This window comes from Odocoileus virginianus, chromosome 12, assembly GCF_023699985.2.
Source record: "Odocoileus virginianus isolate 20LAN1187 ecotype Illinois chromosome 12, Ovbor_1.2, whole genome shotgun sequence".
NCBI lineage: Eukaryota > Metazoa > Chordata > Mammalia > Artiodactyla > Cervidae > Odocoileus > Odocoileus virginianus.
Window position 1 is genome coordinate 4,539,555 of NC_069685.1, and position 20,876 is coordinate 4,560,430.

The 20,876-nt window shown below is 39.2% G+C and overlaps 1 protein-coding gene across 8 annotated transcripts in view; it reads right to left on the bottom strand.

Moving 5' to 3' along the window:
* Window positions 1-316: 316 nt before the first annotated feature.
* ARFIP1 (ARF interacting protein 1) overlaps window positions 317-20,876 on the bottom strand; it is a 127,854-nt gene continuing 107,294 nt past the window's right edge. For all 8 annotated transcript variants that reach the window (XM_020895787.2, XM_020895788.2, XM_020895792.2 and 5 more), the window contains one exon: window positions 317-2,186. In XM_020895787.2, the coding sequence (XP_020751446.1) occupies window positions 2,031-2,186 (156 nt within the window). In that variant the 3' untranslated portion in view covers window positions 317-2,030. The remainder of the gene's footprint in view (window positions 2,187-20,876) is intronic.

Here is a 20,876-nt window from a genome sequence, read left to right on the forward strand (position 1 = left end):
TATTAATTTACTTATTTCTTTGGCACATGTACTCACTACTTAACATAACTGAAAATTTTAGTTTCTTCTGAAAATCATCACTCCATGAAATGATTTAATTACTGAGCTGCAGCTGTTATTGAAGTATGTAAGAGTGGACACGTCCTGCTCCCAGCAGAGCCCCAGTGAGGGACGAGAGTAACTTACTGAAATAACACAATCTAAGGGACAGAAGCATCGTCTTCTGGTCACTGCCATTGTTTCCAAAGGCAAATCACACGTACTCTCTTTTTCCAAATAGTTGTTTCTTATTCTGAATTATGAAGAGGCAGAGATATGAGGTACCGCAGCAAACACGTTTAATAAGAATACAAAATTCACACCAGAGGCACATTCTGGGGAATGTAAATGAACTATCACAAGTAGTAATTCTGCTGGAAGAACAAAATAAGGCTCTCTCAGAGTACAAATATACAGGAGGGAATGATTAAAAATAGGTTTATGATTTACAGTCACATTACACTGTGTTAAGCATTGAAAACAAGCATATTAATTAAAAAGCCAGCTAAATGGCATTTGAACATATATAACAAATCTTACAGTCCATGAAGTTCTGGTATAACAGTAATTTTAAGTACTTCATTTCAACACAAAAGAAATGAACAGGTGAAGAGATGTATCTCAAGATATTAATTTATGTCTATGACAAAAATCAAGAGAACTTATACTGAAAAAGGGTTACATTACTGATAAAATCACGCAGAAGGCCATACACAGAACCAACAGTGCTGAGCAACCGAAACAGCACTGGCCCTTCCAGCCCCGCCGTCTTGCTGCGACCACACTGACCCACCGTCCTTTTCCCCTACTCAAAGGCAAACAAGTCCTTCATCTTCCCCTTTCGCAAAACGAATAAGGAAAATCCAAACGGCAAATTCAGAAGTTGATTTCTCCATAAACCTTAAACGTGGCTTAATGAATATAAAGAAATTCAACATTTATACACAGTGCTCCTTTCCAAGGAAGGAACAGACACATCAAACATTATCTGAAAGGGGCTTCTTTATGGATTTATGTACATTGGTTGAATGAGAATTACTGTATCTGAGAAGGCACATATCTGTGATTTAAGGCTTAACCGGTATTGTTACATATGGAAGTCAATGAAAGCTGTCTAGGAATTCACTTCTGTCAAAATGGAATTTACCCAAAAACTAGCTTTCTAAAAAGCACAGATTTTTTACTCTAGAAACCACTGAGAATTTCTACTCCCAGATCCACCTGTCAAAAAAATTCTCTCAAGCAGGTTTCATTATGAATCAAAAGAAATTGCTAACAGAACTGCTCCATGACTTTGGGTAATGCAAATTCTTAAGTTCAAAAGCCTCAAAGAAATGACAGTGTGATTCCTGTGTCTTGAAGAAAAAGCCTAAACAAAATTACAGTGGTAGAGATTCATTTTTAAAAAGGTATCTGCCACAACTCCACAAGCCAATCAGTCATTCATCAGAGCTGCCGCCTCTGTGTGGGTGCTGCAGGAACACCATATAATATTACTCTGCAAAATAGTCTCTTTTTCTCTTTAAGACAAGACATGAAAATGACTCTCTTAAAGATGTTTAATATATTCTTATATAAAATATCTGATGTTGATACAAATCATGTAAACCTTCCTTTGGAAAAGTTACAACTGGTCCTCATTTGCAGGACCAAAAACCTTGAATTTTTATCTTGTCAGTGCAAATCTATATTAGGTGTTTTCAAACTACAGAAATAGCCATCAACCCTCACAATACAAAAGGATTTCTCAAAAAGGAAGATTATTGTGTTCAGGTTATAGAAATTATGTTTACATTAAAATCACCCACCTCCCCATCAAATTTAACAGCTCAATTGTTAAAAGTATGAAAAAGGGAAAAATTAAAGCTGTTTGTGCAAGAATCACTACAATGGTTGTCACCCCTTCCCTCTTCCCCCAACTCTGCTTAATTCTTACTAGGTTTGTTTAGAAATATAACAATGTGACTTTCTCTTTGTTTCCACGTGTGATTTTACTGTTCTTCAAGCCAAGACGGGGCGTCAACTCCAGGGGTTTTCAATTTGATATGGAACTGTTTAAGTGTCTGTTCAAGCTGCTTCTGATTCCCAGCAAAGTATGCGGCAATGGCATTGTGAAAAAGGACCAGCTGATTGTGTAATACTTTAACCTGTGAACAAACAGAGGAGAGTTATAAGACCGAGCATTAACACCAATGACAATAAAATAAAAGGTGATTTGTTACATGTCTTAATGAAAGAGCACATCTCTCCGGAGGAAAAGTTGTTTTGATGAAATATTTCACAAATACCAACTGTACACTGTTTTACAAAGTCACTGAGCCTTTCATAGTCTTTTAACTTCCCTGAAGGGAACAGATCAGTTTAATAAGATGCTAACCATATTCAAACATTATTGAGCATACCTTAATTTAAAAGTATCAGTAGGTCCCTCTTTAAGTATGTTCAAAGTCAAAGAAGCAAAATTATATATAAATAAATACTATATGATACATGATCTGTGCCAAGTATGGACATCATTATGGCTACACTTTAAGTGAAAACTGAGTATTTAAAATGCTGGATACTTTTAAATACTGCTGTTCTCTGCACAGATTGAAGAAGTGGAGGCAAGAGCCGCCCCAAAAGGCCATTTACTTAAAGTTCATATGCCTCTCAGTTATTTTCAACTGCGTATTACTTCAAATGATATGAGTATGTTTTAACCAGGTAACACTATTTCTATGACTCTTCTATTTAAAGATATCAGCAAAATATCACAAAGATATTATGAATGAAGTGTTTACTTAAGTCTTATTTATAAGTTCAAACTGTTCAACAATAAAGTATAAAATTTACCCATCCAATACAATATTTACTAAAACTGCACTTTTAATAATTTTTAATGATGTAAAAACACCTGATATACAATGTTAAGTGAAAAAATAGGATATAACATATATGATAAGATGTCTGTATTCACTATTAACACGCATGCAGTTTCTAGCCATTTCTTTGTCTATGTACCTCTATAAAGGAAAACACTTAATATATTTATATTGGATAGTTTTGATTTGTAAAGCCTTTATTTTTAAGATTAAAATATTGTAAAAATGGCATATGCTCAAAATTATAAAGTCAAGTTTCCACTCTGCATTTATTCTTCTCCTTCCCACCCAAGAGAATCACTGTTAGCATTTTATTGTGTACCTGTGAGAAATTTTTTAGGGTTATATACAATATTTAAAAACATAAATGGACTGTATTATGCACACTTAGGGCTTCCCTTGTGGCTTAGAAGGTAAAGAATCTGCCTGTGATGCAGGAGACCCAGGCTTGATCCTTGGGTGGGGAAGATCCCTGGAGAAGAGAATGGCTACCCACACAAGTATTCTCGCCTGGAAAATCCATGGCCAGAGGAGCCTGGCGGGCTACAGTCCACGAGGTTGCAAAGAGTTGGACACGACTGATTAACACTTTCACTTTCTATACACACTTTCAGTAACAGATTTTTAAAGTATCTTAGAAAACTTTTTATTTCATTCACTTATTCATTCAACAGAGATTAAGTATCTTCTAAATACCAGGTACCATTCTAGGAGATACAGAAAAACATTCCTTCCCTCCCAAGCTTACATTCTTTTTTTAAAAAAATGTATTTATTTTAATTGGAGGCTAATTACTCTCCAATACTGTAGTGGTTTTGCCATACATTGACATGAATCAGCCACGGGTGCACATGTGTTCCCATCCTGAACCCCATCCCACCTCCCTCCCATCCCATCCCTGAGGGTCATCCCAGTGCACCAGCCCCGAGCACCCTGTCTCATGCATCCAGCCTGGGCTGGAGCTCTGTTTCACATATGGTAATATACATGTTTCAATGCCATTATCCCAAATGATCCCACCCTCGCCCTCTCCCAGAGTCCAAAAGACTGTTCTAACACATCTGTGTCTCTTTTGCTGTCTCACATATAGGGTCATCGTTACCATCTTTATAAATTCCATATATATGCATTAATATACTGTATTAGTGTTTTTCTTTCTGACTTACTTCACTCTGGTTCCAGTTTCATCCATGTCATTAGATTTGATTCAAATGCATTCTTCCAAGCTTACATTCTTAAGGGATTGGGAAGGTAGGAGGCAGATAAGAAACAAAATAAGTACTGACCCCAGGGAATGAATAGCTCAAGCCTTGAGAAGAAGATGGGTTAACAGTCAGGGCATCTGAAGCTGCCGATTCAACTTAAGCTGTTTAAAAAAATTAAAGGGATTTTTTTCCTTTTCCTCTGACAAAGATAAGAAAGTTTCTGGCAAGGAGATAGTTTAACAGGGCCAGATAGCATGAAATGACGACAACTAAAACATACCTTGAATTCATCTGGTCAGAAATTTAAGGCCTGCAACCTTCCTAAATGAAAGGCTTTGGTACCGGGTATAAGGACAACACAAAACCTTTGACACTGTGTATCAGGCACTGGACTAGGGATACAAGAATACAAGGATAACTGAAGCAGAGGGCAGTGGAAAACGATGATCAACATGATAAACGGGTAGTAAAAGTACATCTTGTTAACTTAAAAAAAAAAGGCACTTGTGGGGATAGGAGGGTTTTTCAGGGAAGGTTGAACGGGAACATCGGGATGGCAGAACTCGAGCTTCCCTGGCCCGCTGGTTCTGAGGGAAGGGGGTGCTGACAGACCCCCACTCAGGGACGACTGCTCAGCAGACAGTGTGACCGCAGGAAGTGCGGCTCCCAGAAGGCAACGGGGCTTCCCTGGTGGCTCATCCGGCCAAGGAGCCGCCGGCAGTGCAGGAGGCTCCGCTTCGAGTCCTGGGTCAGGAAAATCCCCTGTGGAAGGGACAGGGTACCCACTGTAGTATTGTTGCCTGGAGAATCCCCATGGACAGAGGAACCTGGCAGGCTACAGTCCATGGGGTCGCAGAGTCGGACACGACTGAGCGCCTAGCACACAGAAGGCAATCAGGAGGTGAGCAAAGTATACCATTATAATAACTTACAACAGTGGCTCCAATCAGCCCTCTCAATCCGCACCCTTGGGGAGGCTGCGACAGTGACAATGAGCTCAGCCTATAAAATTCGGAAAACGAGGCCTAATACTCGAGTGCCGGCCATGTGGGATCGCTGCTGCTGCAGCGTGAGGAAGCCCTGTCCAGCCTCCCTTCTGGGTGAAAGCCCACAGGGGCAGAGGTCCAATGGCTCCAGCTGCTCCCAGAGCCCAGCAGGCCTTCCAGCTGAGAGCCACCCGGCGACTGTGGGAAATAACAGTGCTCTAGGTCACTAAGTTGTGGGTGTTTTTGTTAGGCAGCAAAAGAGGTGCATCCATGAAAAAGGTTAGGAATGTGCTCTCCTAGTCCATGGGGTCGCTAAGACTTGGACACAACTGAGCGACTTCACTTTCACTTTTCACTCTCATGCACTGGAGAAGGAAATGGCAACCTACTCCAGTGTTCTTGCCTGAAGAATCCCAGGGACAGGGGAGCCTGGTGGGCTGCCATCTATGGGGTCGCACAGAGTCGGACACGACTAAAGTGACTTAGCAGCAGGAATTAATAAGGGTTTAGAGAAAACAGTGAAAAGGAGGAAAATCAGAGGCAGAACGACAGCCTGCTGCTGCTGCTGCTGCTGCTGCTGAGTCGCTTCAGTCGTGTCCGACTCTGTGTGACCCCATAGACGCAGCCCACCAGGCTCCCCCATCCCTGGGATTAGCCAGGCAAGAACACTGGAGTGGGTTGCCGTTTCCTTCTTGAACGCGTGAAAGTGAAGTCTCTCAGTTGTGTCCGACTCTTAGCGACCCCATGGACTGCAGCCCACCAGGCTCCTGCGTCCATGGGATTTGCAGGCAAGAGGACTGGAGTGGGATCCACTGCCTTCTCCGAACGATACGCCTAGGAGGAGGAAAAGCTAATAAGCAGGGTGGTTGCGATACACGAGAGAAATGAAGAGAGAAAGCAGCTGTGGAACAGACACTCAAACAAGGAAGGCAAACCTGATACAGATAGAACAGGGTAGTTACAGGGGTAGCTGGAGAAGTCCCAACCGGGGATTACAAACAGAGGGAAACTTAGGGAACTTCGGGAGACCGCTGTAAGTCAATAATCGCTCAAGAAAGCTCTCAGAACATCGTGGAATAGAGCGGCTTGCTTAACCATAAAAGCACGAGATATGCCCCAGGTCATTAAGTGAAAGAAAAAATGCTACCATCCTTCTGCTGCTGTGAATAAGTGCTATGATAATCACAGTTTGACCTTGTAGGGCCAGACAATCCCCTGCAGGAAACTATGGGGGGGCTAGGGACGTAAGCCTGAGGTCTACTGAAGAGGGCAGTCTTTCCCCGCCCCCACTTCCCTTTGCTTATAAACATGCAGCTGCTTAACTCCGGGGCACAGGCCTCTTGACTGCCTGACCACATCTCTCACAAGCTTCCTGTATCAACACATCTACTTCTTGTGTATCACTTTGCCTCTCGCTGGATTCCTTCTGTATTGAGACACAAAGAACCTGGGCCTCAGCAAGTCCAGTCACCAGGTGAGCGATTCTAAAAGAACATGAGTTCAAGTCCCAATCTGAGTCACACGGTTTCCAAACTGCTACTAACCAGCCTCAAGACCTAAGTGCAGTTTTTGAGTAAATGGAATACAGATTCTTTTATAACTTTCATTTCCAATTTTCTGGCAAGCCTTGCATTAGGTATAGTTGATACTGGACACAGCCTCCCCAAATTTGTATTTGTTATTCATCTAGATCATCAGTAAAACATTCCTATTACTAGTACCGTTCTTTCACAGAGATTACCAGAAGGAGCTCTGGAATCAGGAAGCATGTAGGCCAGAACCGGCTGTGCCACTTTCCAGGGGTACCAGGCACAGGGTCCCTCTAACTTCACTGGCCAAGGTCTCTATCTGTCCATTAGGGCCGCCGTTACCGAGAACCGCGTTTGCAGTGCTGCCGGAAGGTTAAATGAAATGAGATGCTACCTAGTGCAGTGTCTGACACAGACTAAGTACTCGTTCGATTTCAGTGGAATCTAAATTTACCTATTTGACAGTTTAAACCTCCACACGACATTCACTTTTTTTAGTGAGATAAAATTTCCTTTATTTAGAACCTATTGATTTGGAACTTGTAAGAAGTAAGAATGTGATCCTGTGATTTATAATAAGAAATACATACTGTGTTTTGGTCCCATTCTAGGCACAGAGCTCCTAAAACCTGTTAATCTCCTAAGTGATAGGAGCCAAGGAGGCATCTTTAGTTGTAATACTTGGTCTCTGGTTCGGTTCCTGAAACAGTCCTAGAGCTATTAACGGTGAAAGGAGTGTCTTTTGTTATTCACAAGCACTTGTCAACCACACCAGCCTTTGTAAGATTCCTGGAAAGTCCCTAGATAACCATAGCTTGAGACTGGTTGCCAGGGGAACTAAATTGTGATTAGGTGGGAATTTTCACCCTCACCCCCCAACCTTTGGACAATTATTTAATCAGCCATGCCCACGCAATGAAGCCTGTGTGAAAATCCCTACAGTACTGGTCTGGACAGTGTCTGGGCCGGCTGACGCAGCCACAAACAAGGAGGGTGGTGCCCGCCAAACCCCGTGGGCACAAGAGCTGGTGTTCAGAGCCCTTCCACACCTTGCCCAGTGGATGTCTGCATCTTCAATGCTTCTGTAACGAGCCGGGGGTGTAATAAGGAAGCTGTTTCCTGAGCTCTGTGAGCTGCTCTGACAAGGACTGAGGTTCCTGAGGGGCTGTGGGAACCAGCTGGCAGCTGACCGGTCAGAGGCACAGGTGACTCCCGAGTTCCCACCGTGTGTGCAGGTGGGGCTGCGGGGGGAGGCCACAGGGTCAGAAGTCAACTGAACTTCAGGACACCCCGCTAGTGTCCAGAAAACCAGAGAACTGTCTGTGTGGAAGGAAAATACCCACATACAACTGATGCCAGAAGAGTGCTGTAAGTGAAACCAGAATCTGAGTTTTTTTCCTTTTCAAAGCTAGAAAGTGATGTGACGTTTACCGGAGCACAATGAAAAAAAGGTGTGCACTAAGCAAATCAATTTTGTTGACAAGAGTGCATGGACACTGCACTCTTTATCCACACTGCCTGCCTTGACAAGGCCTTCAGTCCAAGGGCAGAGATGCTGTAGAAGGAATTCCTCTGCCTGACGGATCACCTCAGAAGAACCTCTAAGGGTCCCTCTATAACTCGATGATTCTGTACTTCTGAAATGAATACATTTTCCAAGCACCAAGAAGGCACTTAATTTCTTCCTACCTATCCTTTGGTTAACAACATTCAAGTTAACAGTATTACATTAAAAATTTGTTTAAACATTCTTAATACAGACTTTAATTCATATTGATCTCCTTTTCTATGTCTAGATAGAAAAGTTTTGCATGGCAACCACTTTTAAAACAAGCTTTAAAATGAAAGCTGATTTGTCTAAGTACCTACTAAGATAAGGCCAAATTACTAAAGTTATAACCTGGGTTTACCTTACACGAGTGGAGTTTGATTTCAGGACCAAACCTCTTTCCTCTAAGCCACTAGAGTCGATGAAAACTTGTTGTTTTGTCACTAAGTCACATCCAACTCTTTTGCAAACCCCATGGACTCAGCCCGCCAGACTCCTCTGTCCCTGGGGCCTCCCAGGCAAGAGTACTGGAGTGGGCTGCCATCTCCTTCTCCAGGGGACCTTCCCAACCCAGGGGCGGAACCTGAATCACCCTCACTGGCAGGCGGATTCTTTACCACTGAGCCACCAGGAATGCCCCATGAAAACCACAGCTAGAACAAAGACGTAAAACAAAATATTACAGGCTGGCTCTCACTTGATTCCTATCTACGTAAAAACGTTTTCTAAAACTGACCTGTTCTCAGTCACCTCTGCCAGTGTGACTGAGTTCCAGATCTCTTCTGGAGAACAGACTGTCAAGCACTGCTCAGAGGAGAGCTCTGAGGGCAGTATACTTGGACAGAAGGGTGGGAAAGTTTCCAGGTGACCTTAGGTATCAAAGAACTTCTTAAAGACAAACAAGCATAAGTTATGAAGAAGAGACTGTTAAATTCAATTACTTTAAAGTCTAGAATTCCTATTCACTCAAAGACAGTGAAAGTACAAGCTACAAAGTGGGGAAAGGGGTCTGCATTACAGGCTCTGACAAAGGGTACATATGCCGAAAATATGAAGGACTCCCACACACCAATAACCCAGTCAAAAAGAGCAGATAACATGGATGTGCATTTTACAGAAAAGGAAACAGAAGTGGCCAATTAAATATGAAAAGACATCAGCCTCACAAGAAAATAGGAAAATGCACATTAAGACTGATATGAGATGTTATTTTTTATCTTCTACCACAGGAAAACTTAATAGCAATTCTTGTACATTGCCAATTGTTGTATAAATTTGTAGAACTACGTTTGAAAAGAATTTGGCATTAACAAGTAAAATTACAGATGCACATACCCAATGGAACAGCAATTTAACTCAAAAAAAATGTCCTAGAAAAACCTGCACATGTGTTCCATGAGACATGGGGCTTTCCTGATGGCTCAGATGGCAAAGAATCTGCCTGCAGTGCAGGAGACCTGGGTTCAATCCCTGGGTTGGGAAGATCCCCTGGAGGGCATGGCAACCCACTCCAGTTATCTTGCCTACAGAATTCCATAGACAGAGAAGCCTGGCAGGCTGCAGTCCACAGGGTTGTAAAGAGCTGGACAAGACTGAACGACTAACACTTTTACTTCACTACACTTTTACATGAGACATGCACAAATATGTTCACAGCAACACTGTTTTTAGTATAAAAATACAAGAAAACAACCCCAAATTTGTATTTACAGGAAAACCGATAAACTACAATTTCCTTGTGCAATGGGGATACTATTAATATATAGGTGCGAAAATAAATGAACTAGAGCTCCATGTATCAACATGGATGGCTCTCAGGAAGATTAGAGAGAACAAAACAGAATACTCACAGCAGGATTACATTTACATAAAGTTCGGAAACACATGTAACTGAATGAGACATTCAAATGAAGTAAAACTTACAGAAAACCAACAACAGTATGAAAAACTCAGAACAAGGGTTACAGAGGGAGCAGATGAGGGAAAATGAGATAAGGGCAAGCACCAAGGAGGCTTCAGAAGTATCGACAGTTTTGCCTCTTAACCTGGGTGGTAGGAAAGTGGCTATTTGTTGTCATTACTATTTATATCTTGCCTGTATGTTAAAACATTCTTCTGAATGTGTTTAACATTTTTATTATTAAAATAAAGGAAAAGTTAAAAAAGATAATGTCTTCACTTTATATTCAGAAGAAAAAAAATATTGCACCTAAAATGTTACTTACATTCATTCACTCAGTAAATATTACCAGCGACTGGTGTTAGGCACTACTCTAGGGGCTGGAATGCAAGCAAGCAACAAAACAGACAATTCTCACAAAGTTTGTATTCTATTGAGGGAATAAAGAGATACACAATCAGTGAAGTACACAGTGCATCAGATGATGACACCTGCTACAAAGGAAAACAAAGCAGCAAAGGAGAGTGTGAGCTGTGTGTACAGGAGAGGTGTTGCAATGTAGAGAGGAAGGCTAACAACATGAAAAGATACATGCAGTGATCATTACAGCACTGTTCACAAAAGCCGAGACCTGGAATCAACCTAAACGCCCATCAGCACAGTAATGGGTAAAGAAGGTGTGGGACGAGTGTACAATGGAATATTACTATTATTCAGCCATAAAAAAGAACGAAAGAGTGCCATTTGCAGTAACATGGAGGGACCTAGAGATTATCATACTAAGTGAAGTCAGACAAAGACAAATATAATATGCTATAACGCATGTGGAATCTATTTTTCAAAAAACAACACAAAAGATACATATTCATTTACAAAACAGAAATAAACTCACAGATTTTGAAAACAAACCTATGGTTACCAAGTGGAAACGTGGGCGGGAAGGATAAACGAGGAGTTCAGGGTTAACATGCACACACTGCTGTGCACAGAATATCTAGGCAGACAACCAGGATCCACTACAGCACAGGAAACCCTGCTCAGTAATCTGTGATAACCTACGTGGGAAAAGAATCCAGAAAAGAATGAGTATCTGCATATGTGTAACTGAAGCATTTTCTGTACACCTGAAACAACAAATTAAAAAAAAACAAAAAAACAAAAAAAGGCCAGGAGAGGTCTCACTAAGGTGATATTTGAATAAAGACCTAAAGTGAAAGGAGAGGAAAAAGGAGAAGAGGAGAGTGAAAAAGCTGGCTTAAAACTCAACATTCAGAAAACTAAGATCATGGCATCTGGTCCCATCACTTCATGGCAAATAGATAGGGAGATAATGAAAACAGTGAGAGACTTTATTTTCTTGGGTTCCAAAATCACTGCAGATGGTGACTGCAGCCATGAAATTAAAAGATGTTTGCTCCTTGGAAGAAAAGCTATGACCAACCTTCACAGCATATTAAAAAGCAGAGACATTACTTTGCCAACAAAGGTCTGTCTAGTCAAAGCTATGGTTTTTCCAGTAGTCATGCATGGACGTAAGAGTTGGACTATAAAGAAAGCTGAGTGCTGAAGAACTGATGCTTTTGAACTGTGGTTGGTGTTGGAGAAGACTCTTGAGAGTCTCTTGGCTAGCAAGAAGATCCAACCAGTCCATCCTAAAGGAAATCACTGAATATTCATTGGAAGGACTGATACTTTACAACGTATATGGTATTCAGCTCAAAATGAAACACAGGCCTAAATGTAGGAGCTAGAAACTATAAACCTTCTAGAAGAAAACACAGGAAAAAAATCTTAATCTTAGATTTGGCAAAAATTTTAAAACAGTTCACACAAAGAATAAATTATAAAAAGAAAACAATCAACTGGACTTCATCAAAACTAAAATGTTTTTTCTCTTCTAAAGACACTGTTAATGGACTTCCCTGGTGGCTCGGTGGTAAAGAATCCACCTGCCAATGTAGGAGACATGGGTGTGATCACTGATCCAGGAAGATCCCACATGTTGCAAAACACCTAAGCCTGTGTGCCACAATTATAGAGCCTGTGCTCTAGAATTGCAACTACTGAAGTCCGTGTGCCCTAGAGGCCATGCTCTTGCAACAAGAGAAGCCGATGCAATAAGAAGCCCTTGAACTGCAACTAGAGAGTAGCTCCCACTTGCTGCAACTAGAGACAAGCCCGTGCAACAACAAAGACCCAGCACAGCAACTCCCCCCCCAAAAAAATTAATTAAAAGACACTGTTATAAAAATGAATAGGCAAGCCATATATTGGGAGACAATATTTGCAAAAGCTATTAGACAAAGAACTGATATACACAAAATATATACAAAATATTATTAAAAATGAATAAGAAAATGACAAACAACCTAACCAAAAAATAGGGGAAAAGTCTGAACAGGCATTTCACCAAAAAAAAAAACAAAAAACAGATGGGAGGTAAGTCCATGAAAAGATGACCAATGTCTTTAGTTATTAGGGAAATTCTGACTTAAACCAGTGAGGACGTGGAACAAACTGGCCTCTCATTATTATTGGTGGAAATGTCAAATGATACAACCATCTAGGAAAAGTTTGCCAATTTCTTAAAAAGTTAAACATGCACATACTATTCCCGTGTTATGTGTACATACAGCCCAGCTATTCCACAACTAGGTACTGGCCTACGAGGGATGCATGGCTGTTGTCGTGTAGTTGCTAAGCTGTGTCCGACTCTTCACAACCTCACAGACTGCAGCCCACCAGGCTCCTCTGTCCATGGGATTTCCCAGACAGGAATGCTGGAGTGGGCTGCCATTTCCTTCTCCAGACCCAGGGGTTGAACCTGCGTCTCCTGCTTGGCAGGCGGATTCTTTACCACTGAGTCACCTGGGAAGCCCAAGTGTATGTACTTTGTGTGCATACCAATTTAAAAAATTTAAAACACTGTGTGTAGCCCGACTGGGACTTTCCCAAATAGCTCAGTGGTAAGGAATCTGCCTGCCAATGCAGGAGACACAGGAGAGAGACATGGGTTCGATCCCTATCTGGGTAGGGAAAATCCCCTGGAGGAGGAAATGGCTACCTACTTCAGTATTCTTGCCTGGAAAATTCCATGGACAGAGAGGCCTGGTGGCGGACTGCAGTCCGTGGGGTCACAAAGAATTGGACATGACTAAATGACAAGCACGCACACACGTACACCAATTAAATAAAAAAGCAAAGGAAAAAACAGGACATTAATGAAGCTTCATGACTCAATTATAGTATAAAAAATAAAGACTATAAATCAATAGATTTAAAAATGAAACTAAATTAGAATGCTTCAAATAATCTTTCTAGTTTCTAATTCTCTCTAAAGCCACAAATCAATTCTGTTTATAATAAGACATTCACCTTTGCTTGTAAAGTCTAAAGTAATACACCTCAGAGAATTCAAGGAAAACTTCTGTCCCTAAAACATTATGCTGCAATCCTTACAAACCGCTATGTGATGAGTTTTGAATTTTTGCAAAAGCACACAAGTAAAATTTCCTTCACTAAAAATGCCACTAGGAACAAAGCAAATCTACTCCAAATAAATCATTTATTCATTTTCTATTTTCTCTGTCCATGAAGTAGGTAATCTTTTTCTTTGCCCGCAGAGACTCCTGTTAACTGCAGGAGGGTGATACAGTTGGATGAGAATGACAGACTCAAGAAAACTGGGCTTCATTCCCGTTTCTGTCCCAAGTTTACCATGTGAGCTCTCTTCATGTGAATAATGAAGAAACTGAGATTTAGGTGATTTTTATGGTTCCTTTCTACTAAAGGTTTCTGATAAAGTTGCTTTCTAAATAGCAGTATATATATATTTGGAAACTCAAATGGCTCTGGAAAACCTTTTGTTGAAAGGCTTTCTTTCAGTAGAAAAACATTATTTCTATTTATTTTTAAGGACAGAAACTGGCACTTCGATTAGAGAAGTATTAAATTCAGCTGAAAGTTTATGTACAAGTTTATGAACACTCTTCCCTATTTTGAGTTATTGTTTTAAGGTTTTCACACTAGTAACCTACTTGAGTCACAAAGTAATATTTCTATCTTGCTCTACTGGTATTATTTCAATTTTCTTGTTTTACAATTTCAGATGACCCTTGGCTCCTGGAATTACAGAGAAACTAAAAGGCTTCTGTATTTTTAGTGTGAAATTCCAATTTTTAGAAATAGGGTCTAGCTAATTATTTTTTTTTGGGCCACAAAAAATTCTGGGTTTGAATTTTAATTGTCAATGTTTTAGAACTGGAGAAGACAATAAAAGAGCACAGGATTTGATTCACATACTAAACTGCAGACAGCTCTTACAACAATCTAGAGTTAGGAGAGAGTCAAAAGAAAGTGGGAAGGGCATCAGACAATTTTCAGTTAGCCCTACTGATGTCGACACAAGTGTCCTCACTCTCTGACAGTCAACCAACCTAACAGAGAGACACCCTAACGGAGCCTCATATCAGCGACATGAGCAGTATTTAGAATGGTTCCCCACCCCCAGCAAAACCTAATCCAGAAAGAAAAGAGGATGCTTTTTAGGGCTGAATTCTAATTTTCACAACAAAATGAGACAACATCGATTTTCACAAAAACATTCTTTTGGTAACTATGAGAAGATTGATGTGTAAAAGCATTTTAAAGTGTTCACACTTCAGAAAAGTTTCTGGTATAAAGAGAGCCTCTGGGGAGTCTAAACTTTTCAATTATAATTAGGGAAATAAAGTATAAAATTTCACTGTCACTTTAACCTCAGAAGCTGTTTTATACCAAAACAGATAACTTATCTCACTTTTCTATTAGCACTGATTCTGTGTTATCCTAGCACAAGTTTTAATTCTGGTATGGAAATTTAAATAAGAATAGTAAGTTGACTCTTTAATCCAACCATTACTAACTCAAAAATAAAGTTAAACTAATAAATCAATTATCATAGGAATATACCTTCTAAATTAAATGAATTTAAAACAGAATATTGTGCTTTTACATTTTTTTCTTGTAAAATTTTTTTTTCTATTATTTCTCTACTTATTTTTGACTAATTTTAATTTGCACTAGGATATGGACTCATAGAATGTATTCATTGAAGCTATGATAGCTACAAAGAATCTTCAGGATATTCTGGTTATTAAATAAATATAAACCACTACTAATAGAGGGAAAAATTAAGAACTATTAGAAAAACAGCTGCAGTACAATTTTAAAGATAATTTTTGCAACCATGGTAATGATATTAGGCTGTTCTCACTGTATATAAGCAATTTTAACAAGACTCAAAAGCATTATTTTAAGTATTTGGTTTTTTCATTAGGTTCACTTTATAATGTCAGTCTGGGCAAGATTCTGGCTTCTCAATTAGAACTGACTTGGGGAGAGATGTGAAGAAAGTAAAATGAGGGGAAAAGATCAAACCCTACTTTTAGAAGGGTCAAAAAGCCATAATACTGAAGGAAATATTTTAGGGTCATTACACTTTTTCAGTTTACTTCTACATTTGTGCTATGAAATCATGAGAAGTTATGAGCATATAGTATCAAAGAAACAGCCAAGAATTTTTGGTAGACTATTCTTTATTACAGTAGGTGGCACTAACTTTTGTGAAGCACTTTCTGTTCAACAGATAAATATGTTACCCTTACATCTGCTCTTTGAAATCTTCCATTCTCTCCATGTTATCATTAAAAGTTACATAATTCACCTAAGTTTTAGACATCTAGGAAGCAGATGGGATTTGGGGAACTTAGGAATATCTATTCTAAGACTGGCTTCTTTCCCTTATTCTAACCTGCCTCTATTCATAAGGCAATAAGCATTTTAGAAAGCTTTAACAGATCAACTAAAGGAAGGGCAGTAATGTAGAAAAGATATCTTAACCTTCTTTCTGTTCTGTCTCTGGTCCTAAAGCTGCATGCAAACAGCCTCAGGACAAGGAACTAACCCAGAGGCTGGAACAGCTAAAATTTAATTCTTTCTAAAGTTATGAAGAATAATGTAATATTAAATATCCATATAATAAAAAACTTTCATATAATCTTTCCATAATTACAGAGCAGGAAAATAAAATCTATATTGATCTATTTATGTATGTATCTCCTAACTTAAAGTGATTATAAGGTTAAATAAAACACAACAGAAAAGCAGATTTAAAATAGAAGCAGAAGACAGAAGCAACATTTTCTGCCTGTGGGATGACGAAAGATTTGATCAATTTTCAAAACCTAACATCAGAAAGTTACAGTAATTTAGAAATATACTAAATCATTGTGAAGTCAATCACAAAGAACTTTCATAAAGATCTGCCAAAGAGCAACCCAGACCAGACCAAAGGAAAACCACTATAGCAACATCTGGTGAATGACCTAAAGTATACCATAAGATACCGTAACTGTTAAAGCGCCAAACAAACTTCAGCACTGACCGCCAACACACAGAGACAAGCTGGGGCTTTAAACAGAAACCGTGAGAGAAATGCAAGAGCAGAACTGATCATGATACCAAGTGGGTAACACTAAAAACTTTCTCCTGCCTACACAGCATGTATTAATAGAAAATAAATACCATTTACAAAGTTATTGACTACAAAACTTAAAGTATAACTTCACAGACATTGAACGATAAAAAAAGTACTTTATTTCTACCAAATGAACTTTTTTTCAAATCAAATTTAGATTACATGCTTTCTTATCAGAGACATTAAGGTAATTTTTTTTTAATGAGGTAATTTCTAGTTAAAATAAGTTATTAGTTTACAATTTTATTTACAGTTGTTCAGTTCTTCAAACTTATTTGGTCCTCCTTTACAGTAACTCTATAAAATAGGGTTTTATATTAAGTGTACAGTAATGTTGGGGCAGTAGCTTGGCTTAAACATGAAAGGAAAAGCTGGAACAAAATCACTGTTTAGTAAGAAGTCTCCAACCACTAATATGTAAGGTATTAACTCCTTTCTTTTCTCCCAACTATTTAAAAATGTATAATGATGTGCTTTCTCTGTGCATCCTTGATCTTTTTCCAGTAAGTAAGAAAGCAGAAGAGTAATAGTAGGAAAATATACCTGTCTTGGCCTTTTATTAGGTTTGCGAACTATAATTTTATTTGTAATAGCTTTGGAAATGGCTTGTCATAAAAGCAACTACCAGCTGAAAAAGAAAAGCGCTATCAGAAATATGGGTGCGGGCCTTGGGAAGGGAGGGAGAGAAGGAAAGACAAATATGGAGGAAGAAGAACGGATTTCATTTTTCTGACTCATTGGGATGGGTTTCGACAAATCATTGATGATTAGGTTAAAAAAAAAAGCATCCTCTGAGGTAAAAAAGCAGCTTCCCTTGTGTCTCCTGCTTGCAATGCAGGAGACCTGGGTTTGATCCCTGGGTGGGGAAGATTCTCTGGAGAAGGAAATGGCAACCCACTGCAGTATTCTCGCCTGGAGAATCTCATGGACTGAGCAGCCTGGAGGGTTACAGTCCACGGGGTTGCAGAGTCGGACATGACTGAGTGGAGCCCAATGCCACGAGGTAAAAAAGGGCAGTCCTGTTTTGGAAAGAAGATAACTGATGAAACGCAATCTGTAAACTCCAGTAACAGATTCCACAAGTTTTCTCCTCTTTAGCAAAAATGCCTAAGCTAGCTAACTCCCAGTCCTCACCCTTCCCTCCAAAGGTTCCAGGTTTAGATATGACCAATATGACTTCTGTTTTCCAAGGGTATCTCTAATCTTCTCCCTCTGCTGATTTGTCATTGTTGTTGTTGTTTTGAGGTAAAGAATACGACTTTAATTGGAAAGCTGGCTGGCTAAGATGATAGACTTCCTCTACATGCAGATTACTCAAAGATCAGTGTCCATCAGTTCACTTACTATAGGAAGGGAATGCCCTAAATATGTACCCATGGCACTCATGTCTAGGAGAAGAGACAGACTAACAAGCATTCACAGCACAGTATGATTTGTGCTTTGGAGAAAGCCCTGGATGCTCTGATAATACACAGAAGAAGAAAGAAACTTTCAAGTTGCTTGAGGACACATTTTATAGCATAAATCTTCCCAGTTAGCATATGAACTCCTAGCTTAAAATTAATTTAGGGCCATGAGCGTAGTTAAGGCACTATGTATTTCCTTTCATTAAATAGGTGATCCTGTTCTCATTGGCCTTTTGGACACTGGACAACAGGAACTTATAGATAAACCGATGGTCCATTCAAACTCATCTTTACATTCACAAGATAGCTTTCCTTCATAGTGTGGTTCTGTATTTTATCTTGGAAAGATAACTTTTCCCCTCTTAAACAGCTTACAAAATTCTCATCCCAGGCACCTAACAACTGTTTAAACTGAAAAAATCTTTACCAAAATTTGTTATAATAGAACTGTTTTCTTTAAAAAAAAAAAATTCCATAAGCAGCAATACTATGTTTTGCTTTAAGAAGAGAACAGAAAATACAACAAAAGTTTACAAATCATTGAAACATATGATCCAGGATTTCTTGAAGGCTTTTGTTTTGACCTCTTTCTGCCAGTGCTCATGTTCCTCATTCTGTGTGGTCTGGCCATACTGCCACTTCTAGCCCTCACTAAGGTTTTCTTTGTCAAATTCTAGGTTTCTTCTTCCTCATGCTTCACTCACCATTTTGTATAAAACAGAAATTTCTCCATTAGAGTGTAAGTTGCTTGTTAGCAGAGAGTTTGTCATAATAGAATTATACAATATTTCTTTAGATTATTCATTATAATAGCCCAAAGTAAGCACCCTAAAAATATACTGAATAATTTTTAAAAGCGATCTTTTGAAAATTGAAAGAAATATGAATACAAAAACAGAATGTTGCAAGATTTAAGAGGAATAAAGAAAAAAATCTAGTTATAAAGTGATTATTTTAAATCTAAGAAACCAAAGTGTAGATGAGTCATGGAAGAAATATATATACGGTCAACAGGAAAGGACTGAGTCATTAATGAGAGGACTTCAAGGAAAGGTCAAAAAGAACAATGCAAAGTCAAGTTCTTAAACACTGCTGGTATAGTCTGAGATTTTACTCAGAAATACTAATTAAAGGGTTTATTTTTAAGTAAATCTCAAGATGGTAACTACTAAGAACCAAAAAAAAGAAAAAGTGCAGTAATGCTACTGTCACTAAAACCAATGCAGATACCAGTGATCTGTTCACATCTCACACTGGTTACAGACTTAAAAATTCACCTTTATCACAAACTGGCAAGCTGACCTGGGTGATAAGCAGGGCTGGCAAAGTAAGTGAAATATGGATCTGAGGCGTACACAAGACAACCATTTAACAGAGCAGAGACAATGCACCAGTGATGGTCAAGAATTAAACTTTAATAAGTGAATCCTGTACCCTCAAAGTAGAAGCAATGAACAATCCCCTCCCCTCTAAACAACAGAAAGAATTTCTGTCCAGAAGAGATAAAGAAAACACAAGTACTTTAAACATAATTGTCAAGAAAAAACCACACACACACACACACACACGAATTCAAATATACAAAAACAGCAATTCATGAGCTACCCCTTTGGAAGGCTTTTCAATCTAGTGTACAAATACCTTCCCTTCACACTGCCTGCTGGAACTGGCACATCTGATGGGGAGACGGCAGGAACTGGTTGGCGAGGTGTGCTCTCCCCTCACTCCCCAGCTGAGGCCTGCAAATTTCCAAGCAACTCTGGACAGGTACGGCTTGGATGCTGTTAATTTCAACATCAACCCACAACTCTCAATTCTTTTTAGTTGCGTGATTGATACAAAGATAGCTAACTTCCATCTCTTATAAAAAGGGAAAGGAGGCAGCACAAATCACAGGCAAATTTTCCTGTTTCATGTGTGTTTAAAAAGTTTTAAAGGGACCTGGAAGTCAAACCACTAAACGCAGCAAACGTGGCAGTATACAGGAAAATACTTTCCAGTGTACATGGAAGGCACTGTCATATCACTTCTAACCTCACACTTAAGATGACACTGTCTTCTATTCTTTCCAACACAGAATCAATTATTTGATTTTAAGCTATGAGCAAAATTATAGGTCATAGGTAATAAAATTATGTTTAAAAAATAGAAATCTGGTTGAGTCTTTTTGAAAACAGAAGGTATCTTATTTTAAAACAAACATTTTCTCTCTATACGTATTTTCTTTTAAATCAAAATCATCCTTTGAATAGGTAGGACCAAAATTGAAAAGATAGAAAAAGTATATAACAAGATTTTCAGTCCTCTCTATTCCCCTTCCAGGTTAAAAAAAAAAATGTTAAGTAGTTAATTTCTTTGGGTTTTCTTTATGCAAATACAAGAAAATAAGATTATACATTCTTAAGTCTTTCCTTTCTTATACAAAAGGTTTTGTACCATATACACTGCTGTGCACCTTGGTCTCTTCTTTATCATTAACAGTATGCTCTGAGGATCTTTCTATTAATCACATCCCTAGTCTTTTTTTCCAATGGCTGAAAAGTATTTCATTGTATAAGTGAGCCATAGTTTATTGAACTTGCTCTTTACTGCTGAACTGTTCCAGTTGTTCCTCACCTTTTGATGTTACCAGTGACACTGTGATGAGTAACCTCGCATGTAGGTCATCTCATCCTTGTGTTGGCGGATCTACCTGTCCAGCTTCATCCAGAGCCACTCTCTCTGGTTCTCTGCATTGCTCTGGACTCACTGACCTTGACTGGCTTTTGCGTATTCTATTCCTTTCCCCTATGGCTCAGAGGTAAAAAATCCACCTGCAATGCAGGAGACACAGGAGATGCGGGTTCGATCCCATTCTAGGCTGGGAAGATCCCTTGGAGGA